General features: G+C 34.7%; 1 protein-coding gene across 3 annotated transcripts in view; it reads right to left on the bottom strand.

The window, feature by feature from the left end:
• The window catches only part of TBC1D32 (TBC1 domain family member 32), a 190,395-nt gene that overhangs the window by 96,624 nt on the left and 75,570 nt on the right, over positions 1-18,201 (bottom strand). For all 3 annotated transcript variants that reach the window (XM_007190776.2, XM_057528103.1, XM_057528104.1), the window contains 3 exons: positions 9,399-9,537; positions 6,711-6,798; positions 4,682-4,800 (listed from right to left, as the gene is read on the bottom strand). In XM_007190776.2, the coding sequence (XP_007190838.2) occupies positions 4,682-4,800; positions 6,711-6,798; positions 9,399-9,537 (346 nt within the window). The remainder of the gene's footprint in view (positions 1-4,681; positions 4,801-6,710; positions 6,799-9,398; positions 9,538-18,201) is intronic.

The following is an 18,201-nucleotide window of genomic DNA, read 5'->3' as shown; positions in this document are numbered from 1 at the left end:
AGATTACTCATTACAAAACAAATAATCTTCAGACACTATTTAAAAGTATCACCCTTGCTCCATAGTCCTGACTGTTCAATAAAATGTTCTGTGGTGATGGAAATGTTATGTTCTGAGCTGTACAATATGATAGTCACTAGCTACATGTGACTACTGATGAGCACTTAAGATATGATTAATGTAACTGAGGCTGAATTTTTAACTTTAGTTTTAAATTTACATAGCTATGTGGGGCTATTGTCTATCATTCTGCAAAAGCAAAGCTATAGAGAGAAGGAGGGAGGAACTGGACTGAAACTTTTAAATGTACCTTATTATATATTGAAGCTACATCACTGTTTCCTAAAATTTAAATCACAATTAAATTAAATCCCCAAAGAAAACAGAATCCCTAGGGAAGAATAATATCTAGATATACAAGCTGGGCACTCAGACTGTTTACCACAATGAGTTATTTCTAGATTTTTCAGCACATTGTTTAGGGGAATATACAATTTTTTTTAAGGAGAAAAGTTAATTATTAGCTTATATTGACATTTCTAATTCAAAGTCAAAGAAGTTAAATAAAATCCCTGTAACACTAAATTTGAATTAGAAATATTTCCTAGGGATTAAGAATTAGTATTGTACCACTTTACGTAAAATTTAAGAATCCTGTACCCATACAGATTTGTATAACATTTTATAATTTGTTTGTCCTGTATGGTATAGCTGTTGTATGTTACCTTTAAGTAGAAAATAAATCCAACTATATATCAGTTTTCTTTTAAAGAGTCACATGTACTTACAAGAAATTGAGAAAAACAACAGGTGAGTGAGTATATAACTATTTGAAATTTCTTCTTTTAATCCTAAAAACCCAAATATGTATCAGGTATTTTCCTTCAACCTAAAGAAATTCCTTTAGTTTTATCTAAAATGCAGGTTTGCTGTAAAATATTTTCTTAGCTTTTAATTTATTTTGCTTTTATTATTTAAGAATATTTTTGCTGGATATAGAAATCTAGGTGGACTTTTATTTTCCCTTCCCAACACATAAAAGTTGTTTCGTTGACTTCTGGCGTGCAGTTTCGAATGAGATGCTAGCAAAGTTTTCTGCTGTTCCCCTGTATGCAATGTGTGACTTTCTATGGCTTCTTTCAAGATTTCCTCTTTAGCTTTAGTTTTCAGCAGTTTACGTGTCTACGGTGAGCCTTTCTGTGGTTTCTTTGTATTTTTATTTTCCGTCTTTGCATATTCTTCCTTGGGATTTACTAAGTTTTTTTGACCTATAAATTTATATCTTTCAATAAATTTGGAAGTTTTCAGCTATTATTTATTCAAAAAACTTTCTGCTCCATTCTCTCATATTCCCGGTGTTCCAATCACACATATCTTAATCCTTTTGATAAGGTCTCACAAAACACAACTTTTTCCTAATTTTTTTCTCTGCTTTTCGGACTCTAATTTCTATTGATTTATCTCACGTTCATTGAATTGAGATGACTATTTCTTCTGTCATCTTTAAACCTTATGTTAAGCCCACCTAGAAAACTATCTCAGATAACTTTAGTTCTAGAATGTCAATCTGGTTCTTATATAGTTTCTGTACTAAGATTTCTAATTTGTTCATTCATTACAAGCATATTTTCTTTTACATGCTATTTATGATAATTGCTTTAAAATTCTTGGCAAATAATTCCAACTTCTACATTTCACAGTCAAGCTCTATCAGTTGCCTCTTCCCAGCAACATTTCTTTTATTCTTCGTATGTCTAGTAATTTTGGATTATATTCCATATATTGTGAGGATATGTTGTGGAGATGCTGGATTTTGTTATATACCCCCCAAGGAGTGCTGATTTTAATTTAGTAGTTAACATGACTGAACTCAAATTCTAAATTCTGACCCCTTGTGGTAGGTGAGATCTGTTAAGTTCAAGTATATAGTTTGAGGGACAGTCACATATTTGGACAGAGTACATACACAGAGTTTGGAGGGCCTGATATGTGCCCCTCCTTCCATATTCCAGTTGTTGTGTAGCCCTAAGCTTTGTGCTCTGGTTTTTCAGGCTTGTTACAGTATGGATTTCTATCTCTGGAGCATCAACTGGTACTTGCCCTCAGGTGTAAATCTGTTAAATCCAGAATCTCTAGCGGTAACATTCTCTTCATCCACATATTGACTTCTCTCCATTTTTTGCCTATTTTTAGATATTCCAGTTGGCTTATTTTTCCTGAGTTTTAAGTGTTTTCTCCTGGAGGAAACTAGTCCACTATTACAGAAAGCAGAAAAGCAGAAATTCTGATTTTTAAAAAATTTTATGATACCTTTGAATGAAAACTTCCTAAGCCACCATAAAGTCAAAGTCAGGAAGCATTTAATTTTAGTGAAAATTGGTGAACATATTAAATATATAAAAGTCATTAAATTATAATAAACCACTGAGTGCCTAAGAATTTTTTTTTGCCACATTACTATATACTATATGCTATATACTATAGCATCTTCTGCCCACCCCCTCCTTCAAATAATCATGACAATTTTCTATTAGATTCGAGTCTAAGTGTTCAAAGCTTTCTTAGTTTTGGTTGGTTGGTTTTTGTTTCAGCTTTGTTTTTTACTTCCAGTTTGAGATAATTGATATATAACACTGCATAAGTTTAAGCTGTACAGCATAATGATTTGACTTACATACATCAGGAAATGATGACCATAAGTTTAGTGAATATCCATCATCTCATATAGATACAACATTAAATAGAAAAAAAAAAATTTCCTTGTGATGAGATTTCTTAGGATTTACTCAACAATTTTCATATAACATAAAGAAGTGGTAATTATATTAATCATATTGTACATTATATCCCTACTACTTACTTATAACTGAAACTTTGTACATTTTGACCACCTTTACCACCATAAAGATATTACACTATTATTGACTATATTCACCACTATACATTTCATCACATTGACTCATTTATTTTGTACTGAAAGTGTGTATCTCTTAATTTCCATCACCTATTTCACTCATTCCCCCACCACACTTCCCTCTGGCAACCACCTGTCTATTGCGAATCTATGACTGTTATGTTTGTTCATTTGCTTCATTTTTTAGATTCCACGTATAAGTGAAATCATGTTAACTTTTTTATCTTCTACAAATTAGTAAATGATGTTTTTTCTTCACATATTCACATTCATCGACAGTGCAGCCTTGTTGCTGTAGTTGTTCATATTTGACCAAATACTATTCATATTAATTTTAACTTCAAAAATATTTTTTGAATAAAGCAACATATAGGAAAAACCTTAAACATAAAGTTTTGTGGATAGTTATAAAAATCTCATTTTTACAATAAATTCCAGAACTTACAATACAAAAAAAAAAAAAAAGTGAGATCATATGGTATTTGTCTTTCTCCAACTGACTTATTTCACTTACCATAATACTCTCTAGGTCCATCCATGTTGTCATAAATGGCAAGATTTCATTCTATTCTATGGCTGAGTAATATTTCATTCTATACCTATACCACATCTTCTTTATCCATTCATACAACAGTGAATGTTGAGAGTTTCATAAATGAATGTTGAATTTTGTCGAACGCTTTTTCTGCATCTATTGAGATGATCATACGATTTTTATTCTTCAATTGTTAATGTGGTACATCACAACTGATTTGCAGACACTGAACCATCCCTGCATCCCTGGGATAAATCCACTTGATCATGGTGTATGATCCTTTCAATGTATGGTTGAATTTGATTTGCTAGTATTTTATTGAGGATTCCTGCAACTACATTCAGTGATATTGGCCTGTATTTTTTATTTTTTTCACAGTCTTTTGTTGTGGAATCAGGGTGATGCCGGCCACATAGACTGAATTCTGATGCATTCCTTCCTCTCAAACTTGTAATAGTTTGAGAAAGAAAAGCATTAACTCTTTAAATGTTTGGTATAATTCACCTGTGAAGCCTTCTGATCCTGGACTTTTGTTTGTTGGGAGTTTTTAAAAATTACTGATTCAATTTCATTACTGGTCATCTGTCTGTTCATATTTTGTATTTCTTCCTGATTCAGTCTGGGAGATGGATAAATTCCTAGAAATATACAATTTCTTCTAGGTTGTCCACTTTATTGGCATATAATTGTTCATAGTAATATCATGATTTCTGTGGTACTGACTGTAACTTCTTTTTCATTTCCAATTTATTTGGCTCCTCTCTTTTCTTGAGAAGTCTGGCTAAAGGTTTATCAATTTTATTTATCTCTTCAAAAAACCAGCTCTTAGTTTCACTGATCTTTTCTATTGGTTTTTTAGTCTCTATTTCTGCTTTGATTTTTATTATTTCTTTCCTTCTATTAAATTTGGGTTTGTTTGTTCTTTTTCTACTTCCTTTGAGTCAGCATTTGTTGTTTTGCTTTTTTAGTATGTCTGGTGTGGTTTATTAATTGAGAAAAATTATAGTAGGAATATCCTAAAAGAAAAACGTCTTGCAAGACAATTCCCAGGGAACACTGGTATTTGTCTTTTACTAAGTTTATTTTAAAAATAAAAATTTAGAAATAAAAGAAAGGAAGGAAAAAAATTAGGAAAGGCTGCTGGTTGTAACTGAGTATAGATTAAGGTCTGGATGAAGTAATTTGAGAGAGATATTTCAAATCTATACATTGTTAGTTAAATCATTTCTTACCTTTTGACAGCTTCGGTCAATAGGGTCCACTGGAGTAGATTTGGGATGGGTTACTCTAACATCATCTCTTCCACATTCCAGATTAGCCCATAATTCAGTTAAAAGTGCATTAATAAACCCTAAGAAGAATTTTACATCATATTTATAATATACTACTTCTGTGGATTATGGAGGAAAGACATAATTATCCTTCTGACAAGACTGGTCCACACTGACAGAAGACATACTTGTATCCTGTACAAGAAATAACCTCTAACCTTGGTAGAAATTATATCTGCTATTGTTAATATACATTTATGATGCCTCATTACCATATAACTATGGAATGACTAAACTCTCAAAGACTATTTCCCTAGAGGACTGAATTTTGAGCCCCAGTTTTTATCCTTTAGCCAATAACCTCTCTGAGCATGTTTTCCTGAAAAAAATAAGGTTTACATGTTACTCAGCAAATAAGCTACTAGTGAAATGCAGCCTGAAAGCTGGGGTGTATGTGTGTAAGGAAGGAGGTATCCCAGAGGCACAGTAAGCATCCAAAGAGTGTGTGTTCCCTTTCTTTAATGTAACAATTTTTTTTGTATTTCCATATGCTTAGAACAATTCTCCACTTCATACAACTTCTGGCTCTATACAGTCTTTAAATTCTCCTGAGTCAGATACTATAAATCTAAATGAAAGTGATTATTAAGCCCGATTATCAAATTCCTTTATGAGGAATGAAAGCATATGGAAAGGTGCAAAACAGAACACCTAATCATAAATCAGTAAGTTCGTAATAACACATTAGAGCAGAAAGGGTCCTTTGGTAGAATGGAAAACATATAGGCTCTGAAATCGAAAATAGCAGTGTTCAAGTTACAAATCTGCCAGCTTGTTAGTTATGTGTCCTTGAATCTTTTGACTTCTAAGAGCATCAGTTCTCGATTTGAAAGCTGAAAAAGTGTTGCATTTGAGGGTTGCCGTAAAGTATAAATGGGACGATATACACAGAGGTCCTAGTATAGCACCAAGACATCAGAGGAACTCGAACAGTGTTAGTCTTCCTTCCTTTGTCCTATGAAAAACTGCATTTAATCCTCTCAAGAAAAGTTGGATACTATGAGGTTTAGAAGCTTAATGACTTGAGCAACAAGAAAATCTGGGATTGAATCCAGTCTTCAAATGCTTCCATTAATGTGTCCCTCAGTACTATAAATAAATTGGATTTTATTTTAAGTAAAAGAGTAAGTGGCTCAGCTTAGGACAGCTTCTGCAAGAAACGTGTTTCATAAGTATTCCAAATTAGTCCAGCCAAAAAATATTTAAGATACACTATAGAAAAATATTTACATTTGAGGAGAGAATCAACAGTGACCACTGATGTTATGATTCTTCACTTCTAAGACTTAAATATAATCACAGCATCTCTATTAGAGATTACATCTTATCTCTGGTTCAGGGTTCAGATAACCTTAATATACAATATATTAAATCTCCCAATGTTAGAATGTCTTAAAAATCCAATCTGTAGTAGATAATATTCAATACATGCCAACTACAAACTCCAAAAATAGTGGTGAAAATTAAGTGGGTGAGAGAGAATCTTTCAAGAAAGGAAGAGAAAAAGGAATAAGAAAATGGCATGTATGTGTGATAACTATTATGACTGGAAATCTTGACTTATATATAATTCACTGAAACTGAGCATTAAATCCCATCAGATGCAATTATAACAAGAGAGGATGACAAACTTTTGATTTATAAGATGAAGGCTTCTTAAAGCCATCAAGTATATCTCAGTTTAGGTCATTATGCGCCATTGTTCTGAGGAAAGAAAAAATTTATATATATTTTTACAGAGAAAAAAAAAATTCCTAGTGGGATTTCATGGAAGAGAAAAGGTAAAAAGGAAATCCCAGTAACATTCTTTTACCTAAGGCCTAACTTGGGAAAAAGAACTTTAGAGTGAAATACCTGATACTTGATCATGGCAGTTAAATTTTGTATAGACTCGCTCATTTTATTTAAATTATAATTTTAAAGAACTTACCTGAACTTTGCAGTGCTATTGCACCTGCCGCTGTTGATGCCACTTGTGTAACCAGAACTCCATAGCCAAACTTTGTATGCCTGCTGACCTAACATAAATAAGGAATAATGAGAAGCAGGAAAACACAGAATGCTAATAGTTTATTTACATGTTACACGTAGAGTTACTGATTTCTTTATTAAAATGCTGGACAGTCTTTCAAGGAAAGATAACAAGAGCAGAAAAAACTCAAACTATAACAATCAGTGAGTTAATACTAATGTAATATTTTTGATAATCTTGTTTCAGAGATCTAGGTTCTGGAACCAGCCCTAAAACTATGTTGCTTCATGACCATAAACAAGTCACTATGTCTCTAAGTCTCTTTATATATAAAATAAGGGACTTTGGACCAGATGAAGAGAAACTCCTTCCAATTCTAATTTCTGTTATCTTACTATCTTATTCTTTAGGTTGGTTCTTCAATAATAAATTCTCATTAATTAATCTGTATTGACTGCCAGTTTTTTAACTGGGCTTTCAAATAAACAACTTTAAAAAGAATAATGGTATCTTCTTAAAAATGACGGTTTTAGAGGCAAGGTGATTTTTTTCCCTAAAGAAGGAAGTTATATACACACACACGCGCACACACACACACACAATCTTCATTTAATATACAGGTTTCTAAGCAACATTGTAGAAAACCTTAAATAATTTGTTATTCCACAAAGAATATCATTCATGTATTCATGGTACAGTTCAGAAGTATCTCTTAGCAGAAATCAGAATAAGAAAATAACAAAGACGTTAGAAAATATTCCTCCTTCCTCGACTTTATAGGTCAGCCTGATCTTAGGCAAAGTGTTTGACTTCTAAACAGAGCTAACCATTTAGAATTTGTATTTTTCAACATTTCATTAAAAGGATAAGGATATGTTTTTATCAAATTTTAAAAATATAAACTATACATTCCATTTTAAGGGCAAAAAAAAAAAAGGTGTGGGGGGGGGACGACTAAAAGACCATGGGAAAGAATTAGGTTTATTTCTTAAATTTTTTTGCTGCTCATCTCTATAAATTTGCCTTCCTTTTCCATTTTTATTACTCTTATTTTCCATTTTCCTTAATTTATCATCCATTAGTTCCGCAGTGGGATAACACAGAAGTACAGCAAGATAAATGTCTATCTTTTTTCCCACTTGCCTTCTTCCATGACAATGGAAAAAACACCTTACTTATCAATCATCCCAAAGGACACTGCTGATTCAGATATTAGTAGCCACAGGGGTCTTCCAGATCAACACTAAATACTAAAAAGGAAAGGCAGAGGAAAACTTCAGAGAAGCTAGAGAGGCTTCACTAAACAAGACTTAGATTTCATGGATACTGTTAAGACTAATCTGAGTTCTAGTAGTAATGCCATCAATAACTACATGTGTGAACACAAGCAGATCATTTATAACCGGCCTGGATCTCCAATTTCTCTTCAGCAAAATTAAGGAAAGTCTAGTTGCTTTCTTACAAGATAACTGAGAATCTAAATGTTCAAAAAATGTCTTGAATGGTGTAAATCAACATTAAACTATTGTACTAAATTATATGGTTGTAAGTTATTGATGTCCAGGGAACAACATCTTCTATTACAACAAACAGTATATTACAAAGGAAGACCAGATTGTTTTAAAATTTATGAATATAAAAAAATGACATCTAATCCTAGGTATATTATCACAACAGTGAAAAGCTATGTCTGCATGGTCTCAAGAATCTGAATGAGAAAGAAAGATATCTTTCAGTTGCTTGAATATTTTCAAAAATGGAAAGAAAAAAAAAAAGGAAACCCAAATGGTTAACTAGTACACAAGGAGAAATTCAAACTCACCAGCAGATCAAAACACAATTTATGTAAACTAAAAGCCTGAAAACCTTCTATATTTGCTATAATCTGAATGTCTATCTCCTCTCAAAATTCCTATGTTGAAATCCTAAGCACTGGAAGTAATGGTAGGAAGTGGAGCCTTTGGGAGGCTATTACGTTGTGAAGGTAGAGAGTGCTCACGAATGGAATTAGTGCTCTTATAAAAAAAGATCCCCAAGAGGCCCTAGCCCCTTCTGCTAGGCTACAATAAGAAGTCTGAACATCAAGAAACAATAGCTTCCAGAGATAAAGGAAACACTTTTAAAAACATATCTATGATCCTAAGAAGCCCTGATGTCTAGGGATATTTACTTTAACAGCAAAATGATGAATATACCTCAATGATCTCTGTCTGATAAAGGGCTAAATTTATAGTAAATTTTATTTAACAGTACCAAAAACAAAACCCCTCTACAAATATATTTATTTCTTCCAAAATGTGAACCCTAAACTCTCAATGACACATACACTTAGACTCAAAAGGTTTTTCTCCTGGAATTCCACCGAGTTTCAGTATAGCCAGATGTTTGATATCATATTATAAAACATCTAGATGATTAACTGAGTTTTTCAATTTCATCCAGTTGTTTCAGCCTGTAAAATACTCATAGATACCAACATCAACTCTCTAAAGCTTTCCTGAAAAAATATCGTTAAATATTACAATGCTACGTGGTTTTTTAATTGAGGTTTAATAATTTCTTCACACAAAGAAAACAGAATAATGTTCTTAATGGCTTTTACAGAAAGGAAAGTTCCTTTTGCCTGTGGCAGATGGTAATTCGCACCTGTAATTCTTTTGCGTATTGGTTGAACATAAATGTCACACATTCATTGATGGCACCTGTTCTTTGAAGAAGTTGTAGTCCTTTGGGAGTGGCAGCAAAATTTAGTAAATCGTCTAACAAATTCTCTTCCCAAGCCATACTGAAACAGGTAAAAAGAAAGGTATGAACGTCTTTATTGTACTCAAAACTGGGGGAAAAAAAACACAAAAAACAGCTTAATACTACTAACAATTAAATTTATAGAGTACACATTAGCTGCAAAGTACTCAAATGTTTAAAAATAAGATAAACATCATGGTTTCCTTGACAGTGAGTTGTTTTTCTTATTTCTTCTATCCGATAATTTTCCTTCCTAAATGAATCAAATATTAACCGCACATGTCAGCATTTTCATTACACCTAGATTCTCTCAATCAGGTCTTAATTTCATTCTGTTTTCCTATTATAATTCTGCTGTGCCTGGATTCCCCAAGCCCCAACTTTCCATTATTTCTATACTTTCTTTTCATTAAAGAAAAGATCTGTCAGTATTTGTCTTCTGACTTTCTAAAGCATATCAGGCATTTATCTTTATTTTCATTGGTTCTTAGTCTTACTTTTGGAGAATAACATTTTTTCTCAGAATACTTCTAAAAGGCCAGTAACATTCTCCAGAGAAAAAGAAAAGACAAAGAAAACAACTTGAAACATTCAGAAGACATACAGTAAATAGGAGAGTCAGAGCTAGCAATTTAGAAACACAGGAGAGGATATCAGCACTTCATCTGAAGTACCAGAAGTAAGAGAAAATTTTCTACCCACCCTACTGGATATTCCTACTTGCCTAGAAAAAAAACTGGATATTAAAATAGGTCAAAATCAAATGTTTATATGTACAGTGAAACAGAGCATGGGAAAGTGTGCCTTTTTTTGCCCAAGGAAGTTTCAGAAGTATGTTTTGAAACTGGTAAGAGATTTGAAATCCAGAACTTTTCTGATCAGAAAAGGAACAATCAGTATATGCTGACACATATCGATCAGTGATCACACAGCAATGGTCAAAGATATAACCATGTTCAAACACAAAATAAATACCTTGGACAAAGAAGCAGGACTAGTTCTCAGGCAAATGCAAGCAATGGAAACCAAATTTGGCTCCAATAGGATATAACGGACTCAAAGAGTTGCATATGAGATGTATGACCAGCGGTAAGCTCACTGATTAAGATTCATGACTGGGTAAGACTACTAAAAATAATATATGTTCAACTAAAATTAAAATATACAATTTATATACCTAAAGAAAATATATAAACAAAATACTTATATATGTATAAAACTGACTAAAATTGGGGCTTTTGACAAGCCATAAGCCTAGGGAGACTTGAGGATACAGAAAAAGCTTCATTTCTAGAAATGAGCAGATAATCAATTCATCTTCTAACTTTTAACAGTATATGCAATATCCTCATCGTCACCGACAGGAGCCTCAAAATGCCAATACAATGTTTATTTAAAACATAGGAGTAGTAAAAGAAAAAAAACATAAAACTGCTGGACAGGGAAGAAAGAATATAGAAATAGAAACTGGGGGAAATGAGGGAGGGCAGAAGGGAGGAAAGTAGTGAAGGAAAAAAAAGACTCATTTTTAAATGGACTTGCAATCAAACTTCAAAAGACATCTAAAGCTAAGAGCCAGCAGAATCAACATTCGTTAAATGAATCCATTCCAGCTGAAATAATTTAGAAATAATGATTAGCTTTATTTATGATACTCAAAGGAAATTTTTTAATCTTCCATTAAAACTGAAGCAAAAAGCAGAAATGAAAAACAGGTAGATATTTAAAAAAAAAACCCATTGGAAATCTTGGAAGTATTTGTTTAAAAACCCACTTAATGAAGTAAGTCAGAAAGAGAAAAACAAATACAGTATGCTAACACATATATACGGAATCTAAGGGAAAAAAAAAAAAAAAAAAAAAAAAAGGCCATGAAGAACCTAGTGGCAAGACGGGAATAAAGACACAGACCTACTAGAGAATGGACTTGAGGATATGGGGAGGGGGTGGGGTGAGATGTGACAGGGTAAGAGAGTGTCATGGACATATATACACTACCAAATGTAAAATAGATAACTAGTGGGAAGCAGCCGCACAGCACAGGGAGATCAGCTCGGTGCTTTGTGACCACCTAGAGGGGTGGGATGGGGAGGGTGGGAGGGAGGGAGATGCAAGAGGGGAGAGAAATGGGAACATATTGTATATGTATAACTGATTCACTTTGTTATAAAGCAGAAGCTAACACACTATTGTAAGGCAATTAAACTTCAATAAAGATGTTAAAAAAAAAAAAAAAAAAAAGCAAATGGGGGACTTCCCTGGTAGCGCAGTGGATAAGAATCCGCCTGCCAATGCAGGGGACACGGGTTTGAGCCCTGGTCCGGGAAGATCTCACATGCCGCAGAGCAACTAAGCCCGTGCGCCACAACTACTGAGCCTGCATACCACAACTACTGAAGCCTGCACACCTAGAGCCCATGCTCCGTAACAAGAGAAGCCACTGCAATGAGAAGCCCATGCACCACAACGAAGAGGAGCCCCCACTTGACGCAACGAGAAAGCCTGCACGCAGCAACAAAGACCCAACACAACCAAAAACAAATTAATTAATTAATTAATTTAAAAAAGCAAATGGGAAAACTCTCAGCCACAAAGAATTATTGAATTGAATGGTAGCTAGATAAGATATAAATGTTTGAGAAAACAGATGAGACAGAACATACTAAAAGTTTTCAAACACATCTAGTAAAAGCTTCAAGAGAATAGAAGAAATATTTGAAAAATACTAAGAATTTTCTAGATTTGAAGAAAGATGCCAGTCCAGTCTATCGATCAAAAGAACATTCCAAGTACCAAGCAGGAGTTAATCAACTATACTCCAAAATAAAATAAAAATTAAAAAAAAAAAAGTACCAAGCAGGATAAACTTAAGTCACACAGAAATAGCAAACATCCCAAAAAAGAAATTAAAAGCTATGAGAGAGAAAAGATATGACCTATAAAATAAAAGTGATTATACTAACAGGTTTATCAGTTACTACTTATTCTAGAAGACAGTGTAGTAAAGCCTCAAATAATAATAAGAAATGATTGTCTATCAAACTTTGATACCCAGAAGAACTACCATTTAGAGGAGAGAGAATGTGAGCCCTCAAAAGCTGTGGACAGGGTGGGGGTGGTCTGTGTGGGCTGGAAGGAGAATAGCTACTATCAGACACAGAAAGATAAGGACAATTTACTACCCTCAAACCTTAAGAACAATTAAAGGATAACTATATTTAGAAACTTATTAGGGAAAAAAGTGAGCCTATCTGAAAGAACGGCCTACAAGTTTCAACAAATGGCGTAAAATAATAAACATGTCAAAAAATTTAATATCTGTGTGAAGAAATAAATCAGGTGATTAAAAAATATAAAACCAAAATTCTGGATAACTATAACAAGACAGAGTCATGGAGTATTTAGAGGAGCAGCAACTGGTCAAAGTATGCTAAACTCCATAACGCTTTTCAAAACATGATATAAATACCCAATTACTTTATACTTTCTTAGAAAAATATATGGTTAAATATGTACATTGAGAATTTAGGAACAACCACTTAAAAAAAGAAAAACAGTGACTTATAAAGTCAAAACCAAGGGAAAAACAGGATAAAATTTATTGATCTAAGATAAGGCAATAAAGGGAGAAAAGCAAAGAAAATAGAATATAAATAGAAAGTACAAAATAAGAAAAATAAGCCCCAAATATCAGCATTGCAAAAATGTAAAAAACTTCAACTCATCTAGTAAAAAATAGAGATTGTCAGACTGGATAAAAATTCAAAATTTACTGTTCTGAATGATAGGAAATAAAGGGATGAAAATTATACTTTGTGTTAACAGGCTGACCCAACCTCCATCTAAATTCCTTTTTCATCAACTCCCATCCAGCAAGAAGTGGCCATACAGCAAATCCAGTAAGATGTTCACAAAAAATGTTAATAAGAAGAGACTTCTTTCCTAAATAAAAGACAAAGCATCATGAAAAGAAGCCATTTGTCTCTACAACCTTTTTCCTCTTCAAAAGCAGCTGTGAGTCTAGAGGTTAGCCATTGTGCAAACTTGAGGGCAAAAAAACCTCTCAAAAACATTAATAATGAAAAAGAAAAGGAGGCTGGGTCTCAAACCACATCAGTAACTCAATGCCTGGGTAGTATTCCATGAGACTTCTTGCTTTATGAGAAAAAAGAAAGCCTTACTGAGCTATCTGCAATCAGACACATTCTTAACTCATGTACTCTGCAAATACTGACTAAAGCCAAGTATATTTACAATATTAGTAACATACAGGATAAAACTTAAGGCAAAGCATAATGAAATACTATATAATAAAAAGTGCCCAAGAAACAGTGAATTATGATCCTAATAGCATAAAATATAAGTATGTAAAACAAAACCCCAGAATTACAAAGAGAAATGGACAAATCAACTTTTATAGTGAATGATTATACATATGCAGACAAAACAAAATATTGGTAGAAATATTAAAAACTTAGAATATCTCTACTTCAAATAAAAAACATAAAATAGTCTTTTCAAGCAAGGACAGATTTTTGTTTTGATTGACCCTGTACTACAACACAAAATCTCAACCAACCTAAAAGGATACATATCATACAATCTATGTTTTCTGAAAAGAACAGAAATGAATTAGAAGTCAACAGTAAAATATAGTAGTAAAAAAAAAACAAACTACGTTTGGAAACTTAAATGTATTCCAAATATTTCATGGATTTAAAGAGTAAAATCAAGATAGAAATTTCTCAATATTTATAAGAGCTTAATAATGAAAGTGCTACATATCAAAATGTCTTAAAGTTAGAATGGCTGATGTAGATTCCTTCTTTTAATATCCATTCTCAATCCCCTTTCACTTGCTTTCCTGTACTACTAAAGTGAGGGAAGGAGAGAAGATAGAGAGGGAAAGAGAACATTAGCAAAATCAAAAACTGGTCTTTGCATAAACTAATGCAAATAAATTGGTGGGGGGGGGGCAGCAAAAAATACTAAGAATCAAAAAATGAGAAATAACTACAGCTAAAGAAAGTTTTTTAACATCACGAGAATACTTTGTACAAATTAACACCAAAAAAGTAAATATTCAGATTAAAAAAATGTTTTTTAGAAAATATAGCAAAAATCATTCAAGCAGAAATAAAAACCTTGAATGAACTATTAGCCATTAAAGAAATTGTTTTTAAAAAGTCTACCCCAACTCCCCCCAAGTAAAAACACAGGCAAAAAACTTACAGGTTGTATCATATAATTCTGAGAAAGTTAATATACTTTATCGTGTCTCCTATTAACCTAGCATTTAATTCTCCCTTCAAATTATAGTGAAGACACTCAATGTTTCAAAACAGAAGGAAGATCTAAGCTACTGAATTTGTTTATCGTCCTTGGAGAACCCTCCCCCCTAGGACAATAGGCAATGATCACACTGCTTTATTAGCTTATGAGAACTCCATTTTTTGAATGGTTAGATATTATAGAGTGTATAGTATAGACACTCTCATGGCAATTCAGTTTTAGGTGTTTATTTCTTTGGGATCATAGGCTGTTTTTGCAGATCAAAGATTCCCCCATTACTTCAACCTCTAGTTTTACCAAAGGTCCCTTGGTAATTGGTTGAGGCAGGTTGGGCATCATTAGTTTTTTTGTGATTACATTCTTCTCTACCGTCACCCTAAGGATGGTCCCTAAGTAATTTGCAGTCACTGCAATCACCGATATCAAACTAGCCTCGTAGAAATTTCATCTGGGGTTGCATTTCAAAGTCTAGATTTAAGACATAACCTATGATGACTACACAGCGGCTTCTACTTTCTCTATAGTATTGTAAGCACCAATAAATGAAAGGATGGAAAGGAAATCTCCAACATACACTGTCAGAAAATAATATCAAAATGCCTTAGTCTGTCAGAGGCTCAAAAATATAGATTTTAACAACTTACTCTTCATTTTACCCTACTCAGTAAGACTAAGATCTCAGTCTTACCATCAGTGTCCTTATTTAGAAACCAGTGCCTGGTGGTAGGAGAAGTGTTATTCATTCACTAATTCAACCACGCTATCAAGCACCTGCTACATGATGGAGACAAGCTAGTCTAGTTAACTGGCCAAAATGATTTTATGCTCAAGTTTTACCAAACTACAATGGAACAAATAATGCCCATCTCATACCAACTTTTCAATCAATGCAGAAGATACTCAACAACTCCATGAGATCATTTGATTTTGATGACAAAAATGAAAACCGGAGAGGATTAACCAAGATGGTGGAGTAGAAGGACGTGCTCTCACTCCCTCTTGCAAGAGCACCAGAATCACAACTGGCTGCTGGACAATCATTGACAGGAAGACCCTGGACTTCACCAAGGAGGACACCCCACGTCCAAGGACAGAGGAGAAGCCACAGTGAGACGGTAGGAGGGGCGCATTCAGAGTAAAATCAAATCCCATAACTGCTGGGTGGGTGACTCACAGACTGGCGAACACTTATACCACAGAAGTCCACCCACTGGAGTGAAGCTTCTGAGCCCCACGTCAGGCTCCCCAACCTGGGGGTCCGGCAACGGGAGGAGGAATTCCTAGAGAATCAGACTTTGAAGTCTAGTGGGAATTGATTGCAGGACTGTGACAGGACTGGGGGAAACAGAGACCCCACTCTTGGAGGACACACACAAAGTAATGTGTGCATCGGGACCCAGGGGAAGGAGCAGTGACCCTGGGGGAGACTGAACCAGACGTACCTGCTGGTGTTGGGGGGTCTCCTGCAGAGGCAAGTGGTGGCGCTGTTTCACTGTGGGGATAAGGACACTGGCAGCAGAGGTCCTGGGAAGTTCTCCTTGGCGTGAGCCCTCCCAGAGTCTGCCATTAACCCCACCAAAGAGCACGGGTAGGCTCCAGTGTTGGGTTGCCTCAGGCAAAACAACCAACAGGGAGGGAACCCAGCCCCACCCATCAACAGTCAAGTGGATTAAAGTTTTACTGAGCTCTGACCGCCACAGCAACAGGGAGGGAACCCAGCCCCACCCATCAACAGTCAAGTGGATTAAGGTTTTACTGAGCTCTGACCGCCACAGCAACAGGGAGGGAACCCAGCCCCACCCATCAACAGTCAAGTGGATTAAGGTTTTACTGAGCTCTGACCGCCACAGCAACAGTCAGCTCTACCCACCACCAGAGCCTCCCATCAAGCCTCTTAGATAGCCTCAACCACCAGAGGGCAGACAACAGAAGCAAGAAAAACTACAATCCTGCAGCCTGTGGACCAAAAACCACAGTTACAGAAAGACAGAGAAGATGAAAAGGCAGAGGGCTATGTACCAGATGAAGGAACAAGAAAAAACCCCAGAAAAACAACTAAATGAAGTGGAGATAGGCAACCTTCCAGAAAAAGAATTCAGAATAATGATAGTGAAGATGATCCAGGACCTCGGAATAAGAATGGAGGCAAAGATTGAGAAGATGCAAGAAATGATTAACAAAGACCTAGAAGAATTAAAGAACAAACAAACAGAGATGACCAATACAATAACTGAAATGAAAACTACACTAGAAGGAATCAATAGCAGAATAACTGAGGCAGAAGAACGGATAAGTGACCTGGAAGACAGAATGGTGGAATTCACTGCTGCGGAACAGACTAAAGAAAAAAGAATGAAAAGAAATGAAGACAGCCTAAGAGACCTCTGGGACAACATTAAACGCAACAACATTCGCATTATAGGGGTCCCAGAAGGAGAAGAGAGAGAGAAAGGACCAGAGAAAATATTTGAAGAGATTATAGTTGAAAACTTCCCTAATATGGGAAAGGAAATAGCCACCCAAGTCCAGGAAGCGCAGAGAGTCCCATACAGAATAAACCCAAGGAGAAACACGCCGAGACACATAGTAATCAAAGTGGCAAAAATTAAAGACAAAGAAAAATTACTGAAAGCAGCAAGGGAAAAACGACAAATAACATACAAGGGAACTCCCATAAGGTTAACAGCTGATTTCTCAGCAGAAACTCTGCAAGCCAGAAGGGAGTGGCATGATATACTTAAAGTGATGAAAGGGAAGAACCTACAACCAAGATTACTCTACCCAGCAAGGATCTCATTTAGATTTGATGGAGAAATCAAAAGCTTTACAGACAAGCAAAAGCTAAGAGAATTCAGCACCACCAAACCAGCTTTACAACAAATGCTAAAGGAACTTCTCTAAGTGGGAAACACAAGAGAAGAAAAGGACCTACAAAAACAAACCCAAAACAATTAAGAAAATGGTCATAGGAACATACATATCGATAATTACCTTAAACGTGAATGGATTAAATGCCCCAACCAAAAGACATAGACTGGCTGAATGGATACAAAAACAAGACCCATATATATGCTGTCTACAAGAGACCCACTTCAGTCCCAGGGACACATACAGACTGAAAGTGAGGGGATGGAAAAAGATATTCCATGCAAATGGAATTCAAAAGAAAGCTGGAGTAGCTATACTCATATCAGATAAAATAGACTTTAAAATAAAGAATGTTACAAGAGACAAGGAAGGACACTACATAATGATCCAGGGATCAATCCAAGAAGAAGATATAACAATTATAAATATATATGCACCCAACATAGGAGCACCTCAATACATAAGGCAACTGCTAACAGCTATAAAAGAGGAAATCGACAGTAACACAATAGTAGTGGGGGACTTTAACACCTCACTTACACCA

Source organism: Balaenoptera acutorostrata, chromosome 14 (genome assembly GCF_949987535.1).
Source record: "Balaenoptera acutorostrata chromosome 14, mBalAcu1.1, whole genome shotgun sequence".
NCBI lineage: Eukaryota > Metazoa > Chordata > Mammalia > Artiodactyla > Balaenopteridae > Balaenoptera > Balaenoptera acutorostrata.
Note: the sequence above shows the minus strand (reverse complement) of the source record. Positions and strands in the feature narration are given on the sequence as shown.